The sequence below is a fragment of the Clinocottus analis genome, unplaced genomic scaffold (assembly GCF_023055335.1).
Source record: "Clinocottus analis isolate CAN_PGR_092001 unplaced genomic scaffold, fCliAna1.0.p SCAF_16, whole genome shotgun sequence".
Taxonomy (NCBI): Eukaryota; Metazoa; Chordata; class Actinopteri; order Perciformes; family Cottidae; genus Clinocottus; species Clinocottus analis.
In genome coordinates, this window is record NW_027175887.1 from 7,493,398 (window position 1) to 7,502,119 (window position 8,722).

At 43.6% G+C, this 8,722-nt stretch overlaps 1 protein-coding gene across 1 annotated transcript; it reads left to right on the forward strand.

Moving 5' to 3' along the window:
* The first annotated feature begins 541 nt into the window (after positions 1 to 541).
* On the forward strand, positions 542 to 7,157 carry gfap (glial fibrillary acidic protein). Its single transcript, XM_068579255.1, has 9 exons — positions 542 to 1,142; positions 2,708 to 2,768; positions 2,859 to 2,954; positions 3,042 to 3,203; positions 3,290 to 3,415; positions 3,758 to 3,978; positions 4,084 to 4,127; positions 4,656 to 4,738; positions 4,936 to 7,157. The coding sequence occupies exons 1-9, from the start codon at positions 622 to 624 to the stop codon at positions 4,975 to 4,977; spliced, it is 1,356 nt and encodes a 451-aa protein (XP_068435356.1). The 5' UTR covers positions 542 to 621; the 3' UTR covers positions 4,978 to 7,157.
* Positions 7,158 to 8,722: the final 1,565 nt, after the last annotated feature.

The window sequence follows — 8,722 nt, forward strand, 5'->3', positions numbered from 1 at the left end:
TTTGGTTAAATGTATCTGCAAAGAAACTTTAGTTTGTTCAATTCATATAATTATTTGCATCACCAATATCATACGTTGGACATTGTGCAACACACCAACACATGTAATATTTCCCTTCTGAGTCTAATTGTTTTGCTTTGACTGTGTAGTTGCTTCCTATGATCAGAGTGTGAAGACCTCCTCCGAATAGCTCCGTCCCGTTGTTCCATCAAAACATGTTTTTGAGTGCATGTGTGGTCAGGTTGAATTGGAGACCAAACCCTGTTGCACAAATTCCTTTTCATGAAGCTGGAACAGATAGAAAGAGAGAAAGGGGTGAAAGTAAGCGATAGAGAGAGAAAGAGTGAGTCACAGGCCTGGGGAGAAAGGAGTAGAGAGGGAGAGAGAGGGAGAAGGCCAAGAGACATTTGTAGTTGAGTGGACGAGCATAGACAATCCCTGGCACACAGCTCTTTGAGTGTCATGTAAACCACCCCTTCGCTCTCTCTTTTTGTCCCATTCACTGCCTGCCACCCTCCTTTCTCCCCGCCGCACCCTGTGGCCTCCCTGCTTTGGACTTGGGGGCTTCGCCTGCCTCTATAAGAACCCTGTTTGTGCCCCGAGTGAGCTTCATTCCCCATCATGGAGAGTCAGAGAGTCCAGTCCTCGTACAGGAAGCGTTTTGGGCCTCAGGGCTCGGGCAGCACAGGAGCCAGAATTGGGAGCCTTTCTTCCAACCGCTTCTCCTGGCACGGCACCCCTCGCAACCTCACCTACTCCAGCCCGGTGTCCCGGATCTCCTTGGGCTCCAGCAACGCAGCCCTGCTCCTGGGGAGCCCCGTGGACCGGCTGGACTTCTCAGCTGACTCCCTGATGAAGGCCCAGTACAAGGAGACGCGCACCAACGAGAAGATGGAGATGATGGGCCTGAATGACCGCTTCGCCAGCTTTTTAGATAAGGTGCGCCTGTTGGAGCAGCAGAACAAGGTGCTGGTGGCAGAGCTGACTCAGCTGAAGGGGAAGGAGCCCAGCCGCCTGGGGGACATCTACCAGGAGGAGCTGAGAGAGCTGCGGCGGCAGGTGGACGGTCTCACTACAAGCAAAGCTCGGCAGGAGATAGAGAAGGACAACCTGGCTGCAGATCTGGCCACGCTCAAGCAGAGGTAGGAGGAAACACAGCGGGACTCGTGTAGCTGGAGGATCATGGTGTTGCAACTCATTTTGCATTATTCCTTGTACTTTCTGATGATGACAATACATGTATATTAAATGTTGCACTTAAAAAGTGTATTGAAAGTTTGTAGATCAGCTCAATGGCTCATATATAAATAAAGAAGGAATCCTGCACAGCTTTGTGGACAGCATAAATATGCATTTAAAACATGAATACATGTTAATTGATACCTTCACAGGGGCCACGTAACAGGAAGAGTGCCAAAACTCACATCTGCGATTTTGTAAAAAACCACAACGGTGGGCAAATAAATTCTGATTCATTCTATCACAACAAAATAAGACATGTTTTTTGCATAGCTAATTTATCTAGCTAATCTTTTTTTTCTTCCTTTTTTTAATTACGAATGCATTTACATGCAGATTTTGTTGTTCTCTGCTTCATTGGAATGCAGACCCCTGAGCTCTGACCGAGCTTTTCTCCTGGATCCCTCTTTACAAACTTGATCCTGACTGAACCCCCTCGTCGCCATTGAGTGAGTGTGGAGGAATGAGGGAAATCACAATGGCAGCCGTCCACAAAGGAAGCAGACAGCCAGGCAGATGTTCTCTTCTCCAGTTACTCCAAAACACTGATTCAGTCACAAATCCACTCGATTTTAATGTATAGAACACATGCAGCATAAATCTATACATATATTTAATAAGAGCAATACAGTATTTAATGTTCCTGAGGGTGGTAAAGTGGACTCCTCTCTGCCCTCTGATCAATATGCAGCAGCCAGGGAGAACGCAGAGTAAATAGTGATGGCCGTGTGCTGAGAAGATCGAAGGTCACTTTTTTGATTTCATTCCGCAAATTCTGCATGAATCTATCCAGATGTTACCCAGAGTCTGGGCATCAATGTGTCCAAGCCTCAGATGGATTGCAGTGTGGTGTGTTTGTCTACGTGTGAGGTTGTGCATGCGCACATGCACCCTTTGTGTGTGTGTGTGTGTGTGTGTGTGTGTGTGTGTGTGTGTGTGTGTGTGTGTGTGTGTGTGTGTGTGTGTGTGTGAACTCCATCCCGTGGGAAAGGCCTCTGGCTGTTAGATTGGAGTGAATGTGTAACGATGCAGAAGCTGCCCTTTCAGCTGAGCCCCCGTCGTCTACTGAAGCACAACGAGCAGCGCTAAAGCTCTCAGTAAAAATCTGATTAAAATGCTTGAAATGGGATTTTTCAGTATCGTTGACTCTTATTATGCAGGAATGTCTCATTTGAATTGCAGAAAACTGTTTGCTTATTTCTCTTTTAATGATGTTGTGCCATAACGGAGCAAAAATACTGACAGGCATGAGATCAAAAATGAAAATTATTAAGATTTTTTGATAGATTTTTGTTATTTGAAAATATTCCAAGTAAATACATCATCAATATGTATGTTATGATATATGATGTTTTTTCCATGTCAATTAAGTTTATACATGATTAGATGCAGTTTGTTTCAGATGGTTTTAAATCAACATTGCATGGTGAGTGTGAGTAAAGCTTTTACTCTTTTGTGACATACTCAGGTTGCAAGATGAGATTGGCCTCCGACAGGATGCAGAAAACAACCTGAATGCCTACAGACAGGTAACTCGGATCAGGATCCAAATATGTACAATGTCAGTACGCCTGAGTGTCCCCCCCATCACTCCTCCGTGTGCTTCATTCTTGGCGTAGGATGTGGATGAGGCGGCTCTCAATCGGGTCCAGTTAGAGAGGAAGATCGATGCCCTGCAGGAAGAGATAAACTTCCTGAAGAAGACTCATGAGGAGGTAAGGTACAATTGAAAAAAAATCAACCAACTTTAACTATCTCTACCTGTACCTATAACCTTTAATTGGAACCCTTCCCCCTCTCAGGAGCTGCGTGAGTTACATGAGCAGAACATGGCCCAACAGGTGCACGTTGATCTGGATGTATCCAAACCAGACCTGACTGCTGCTCTGAGGGACATCCGGGTCCAATATGAAACCATGGCCTCCTCAAACATGCAGGAGACGGAGGACTGGTACCGATCCAAGGTCAGAAGACTCAAAGACATGCCTTTTCATTAAGCGTATAAAAAAAGATGTATACAGACGTTTGGACTGTTTGCTTTTCTACACAGTTTGCTGACCTGACAGATGCAGCCAGTCGAAATGCAGAAGCCCTGCGCCAAGCCAAACAAGAGGCCAATGAGTACCGGCGTCAGATTCAAGTGGTGGCCTGTGATTTTGAGGCTCTCAAAGGGACAGTAAGTCCACCGAACCAGAAAACATAGCGTGTTAAGATCATACTTGCCATTGTGATCCATCTCTGGTCAAATGGACATGATGCAGCTTCAATTACATATTCAGTCAAATTCGGCGATTCAAAGTATTTAAATAATACATTATGACTCTACAAAATCCCAGTGAAGTCAGACAGTATTAGAGCGGTGACACGTTGTGTGTATTGGGTCCACAGTATTCGTGTTGGCAGCCGAATTGCCCTTTTAAAATAATCAGTGTCGAACATTAAAATAAATCCTCAGTGAACTACAGTCTGCCACGTGGATGTTGGTGTTCATTACTTCGTCTTGTCTCCGCTCCTTGAGAACGAGTCTCTGGAACGCCAGCTCCGGGAGATGGAGGACCGCTTCGCTATGGAGACGTCTGGTTACCATGATACGGTGAGCCGTCTGGAGGAGGACATGCGCGCTCTGAAGGATGAGATGGCGAGACACCTGCAGGAGTACCAGGACCTTCTCAACGTCAAGCTGGCCCTGGACATCGAGATCGCCACCTACAGGAAGCTGCTGGAGGGCGAGGAGAGCAGGTGAGCCAGAGCTCTTCGACACAATCAACAAATAAGATAAACAAGTAGTGATAACTTAGTAATGGGAAATATTCTTTCTTCTTTTTTTTTATCGTCATCATCCAGGATCACCATTCCAGTTCAGAGCTTTTCCAACATGCAGTTTAGAGGTCAGTAAGAAATGTGATGCCTCAATATTCTCATCCCTTTATTAATTTGGATGTTTTTGCTTTTTGGAAAGTGCTCCGCAAGTATTATGGATTTTTAATATGAAGGATAATTTACAACAAGAATGATAGAGGAGAACCCCAAAATACTTTTGGCACATTAAATATGTATAACAATTGTTGCATCATGTTGTTCCCCGGCTCTATTCCTGTCACCTCACCCCTCTTGGTTATCTAGTAAAGTCTTAAAATGCCTGAAACACAAAACAAAAACATGGCTTCCTGCCTCGCGAGGTTGTAGAAATATCTTCTTAGCATCTGACATTCTTTTCCCATCTCAAATGTCATATTTTGGGATGTGTGCTGTTGTCACATTTCAAGATAAAATTGTGATTGATTAATGGGCAGTCCCTCTTGTGCCCTCATCCTTCAACTTTAACTTTGTGTAACAGTACCTGAAGGCTTACTACGATGTCATTGAACACAGGATATTAAACGTGTATTTTTTGGACTTGCACTTTCATCTATTAGAAACTAACCTGGACCCTAAGACCCAAGAGGCGCACGTGAAGCGGCGCATCCTGGTCCGAACTGTGGAGACGAGAGATGGGGAGGTAGGTGCTTTTAAAAACCACACAGGGCCAATCTGCACATTGCACCTCTCACTCATTCCCTCTGGAGGGCAATGTTGAACCCTTCTGCAGGTTTTCACACTCATTGGCTGTCTCTCAACACAGCTGATGTCATTTGCAGTAAAAACTCACTTGGGATCTGCGTTTCTATTTCTAACTCTGATGTCATTTCTTTTCAGATCATTAAGGAATCAACAACTGAACACAAAGATCTTCCATAAAGTTTGGTTCTCATGGTCTCATGGCCCAAACCGAAATCAGTCATCACCTTTTATTTCTTTTTTTTCCCTCTCCTTTCGTCATCACCTTTAATGCCATAAAACCCATCATATAAACATTAAATACTCATATACTTCCTCATTAGAATTATTACCAAAAACATCTATATGTTCAGCGTTTGTCCAGCTGTGAGTAGAATGTAGGTCACTTGTCTTAAATGTGTAGCCTGTTCCAGTAAAAACTACAGGAAATCACTGGTAACATGTTGGATTTTAATAATAACTCACCCTCATTTGTAGCTTTTTTTTTTTAGAGTAGCTGCCATGAGAGAGGCCTTGACAAGTAGCGGTTGTGTTCAGCTAATATGTGTGTGGAGGTTGTCTGGTGGTTCTGTGGATGTGAAATGTGCCAAGGGAAGTACAAGAGGGAGTTGGGTTTTTGCAGACACCAGAATTGGATTCAGGCAGGAAAAGAGAGGTGTGTGTATGTCAGAGCAGCTTTTTGGCAGAACTGCAGTTAAATTTGGACCATGTGTTTCTTTTTTTTTTTTACCTTGGCTGGTGCTATTTTGCTTTTAATTCCTTTGTGTTAGCAGCAGCCACCTCTGCTTGTGTGTTGTTGCTTGTGTTACCTGAAGAGGTGTTTTCAATTAGCGCATTCGTGACTCACCTCTGGCTGATTAGACGTGTGCTCAGATTGGCGCCGAGTGGAAATCATCGAAGTCAATTTAGTATGTGTCGATGTCACCTTTTCTCATGTTACAACCCTAAACCTCACAGAGCGGCCAAACAATCTGCTACTGCTGCTTTCAAAGGGTACAACTTCAAAACCAGGTGATACAACAACAATTGTTTTGTCCGACATACCGGACAGTCAGTGAGCTGGAGACGTTGGGATTTGAGTTTACAAACATGTACCTTTACTGACACCAGGGAAATCCCAAAAGCTCAAGGACATCAAACAACAGAGACAGCTGACTGGCATTCAAGATGAGATTTAAAGGTGTGCTTGATATATGACTTTTGGCATCAGGATTTCCATCATCTCGCACATTTAACAGTTTGCCGGAATTCTGTCTAAATCCGTTCGTGCAGTCACCAGCCCATTTTAGCTGTGTTTATTTCCATGTGACTGCACCAATGGCAGATGCTATGTTTGAATGCTTTCCACTCTGAGAGCAGTGACCATGGCAACATTTACAGTGATGTCACATGCATACCCTTTATACAAAAAAAAAAAAAGTTATCAAGGGGCACAACGAAGTGAGCCAAATTAAACAGGAACAACTTTCCCCCATCGCTTCACTTCTGCTCTTCTGCGCATCCTCTATTCATCACACACCCAGGTGGTGGTGTCTTTTCTCTTGAACACAACCCGATAAGACATTTTTTTTGACACCAAGACCCGTCAGGGCTTGCCCACTTATCCAGCACGGGTGATGGGGACAGATCCAGGTTGGAGGTGTGGAGGAGGTGCTTGGAAGCTGTCGTTGTCCTCAAGCCTCCAGTTTCTCCACCAATATCCCTCCTCCCAATTCACCGGCCAATTTCTGTCGCGTGTGACTGATAGTAAATAGAGATAGAGATGCAGAGACAGCGGAAAGTGCCGTGTGGATAACCTTCAACAAATCCCACAGCACCAGAAACCCTTATTTTATTAATATTTTTGATTGGGGGGAATGACAGGAGTGAAAAGGGGAAAAAAAAGAGGCTTGGAAAAAAGCTGGATGGATGGAAATCACAGCTCAAACACTGTAATCAAGCATCCTGCTTTGTCGGGAGTCCTGCTGACTGAAGCCATGCTGACAGGCCCTGCCACTAATGAGAGTGATGCTACACCGAAGCTGGCTGTCGCTGCACTCGTCGCCAAGGACACGCTGTGAATTTGTGTTCCCATGTGCCTCCCACCTGCTCCCCTCCACAACTTCCACTCCTGTCACTCAGCCCCGTATCCTGCTTCTCCCAATAGCGTGCAACCCTCTCTTGTATTCACTGTGTTGTCTTTTTTTTTATGTCGATCTAATAGAAGTTCTGACTCCTGAGTCTTGTAGCAAAGACGCAGATGACTGCTGCTTTTTTTTGGCGGGGAAGAAACCCCTGCAGGTGGGAATATAACGTTAGTTCTGACCAATGCTACACGCTACGATGTAAAGTTAACAACAATAAAACATGACTAGAGTTGATGACTCCTTTTGTTTTGGTTTCTAACAAGTGTTCCATCCATTTTTCATGTCAGTTCATGCGTTCGTAGACGTGTATCTTTACTACTGAGTCAATACTCAGACTTTTATTAATCTCCTGCCACAAAAGTTTAATTGGATACAAATGTTAGATTTTTATATTAAGAATTTGCAAAAAAAAAAGGTAATGTTTTCATCAGCGTTTATCTCAATGAAACGAGGGTTATATATGCTGTCAGTTAAGGGATGACAGACGCAGACAGACACTATTCATCATGCTCACTGATTGCAGCCAGGTCTGCTGAGCAGGTGGGTTCGCTTGCTGTAATATCCTCGCTCATGATGAGTGTTGCTGTATATCCTGGCGGAAAGATAATTGTAGCCAAAAATAGAGCTGTCTAAGATGCAGACAAACACCTGCACCGGCTTGTCAAACACCTGAACTTACGTTTCCCAAAATGTCACTTCACTGTCCCTCCTCTCTTTCATCGGAAGAATTATTCTCTGATTGACTCCCTTTGCTTTGACAAATATTGACATTTCTCCCAATCAGGGAACCTTGAACCAACTTAACACACTATGGTTACTGTTCTGCTTATTCATGTGTTCATGTATGATACACTTGGAAATCTCTGTTTTTTGGTATGTATTGGTATTTTAGTTTGAAGAAACAGCTCATCCAGGAGTTTCAAAAGGGCTCAGACATTTAACAACAACATAATGAGGGCTTATGAACATCAGAAACCCTCTCAATACCAACAGTTACAAATGAATCCAAAGCCTTTAGTGACCCAACATGGACGCCCATGTTATCTAAGCTTTCCACCAACATACATGTGCTGTTAGTTGCTCAATGCTTTCACTTGTTTCTTTAAGTCAACAAGAGCATCAGAAAACCTTTCACATAATGCGTCATTCTTTGGGATGATGTGTGTGACTGAGTGTGTTTAAAGTTTGCACTGTCTTTGCTTTGTCCAGCTCTTATCAGAGGAATGGTGGACTCAGGTCTGCACAGAAGTCAACCCTGAGCAGAAGGCATTCCAGGCAGATAAAACTCTCAGGCAGTTTGGCTCTGAAACACTTTCCCATCCAGAGCTGCTGGGAAGGGGCGAAGATGGACATCTTTAAGCTCATTATCTTCCCACAGTGGGTGCGAGGTGACAACAGCTGTCATGTCAGCTATGGAAAACATTAAATCACACGGTCGCCAAGTCTCGTTACACCTTTAAATTACACAAGCATGGACTTCCAGGAGGTGAGCAGGTATGACACAAATAGCCTTAATTGGGATTTTAACATTTCGTTCCATCAAATAATTTCAACATACGGAGAACACTGCCAAGGCTGAACAGATGGAGATTTGAACCGTTTATACACACTAAATATGAAACCACAAGTCAATTTATTGATTGATAGATAATTAATCTGCAGCTCTTTTGACAGCTTAATTTTGAATTAAGCTTTTTTTTTGGACATGCTGCTTGTTTTATATGATGTAAAAGTTATCTAAATATATTTGGGTTTAGGAAAGCATGCTACTTTGATGAAACAAGCTATCTTAAGATGTC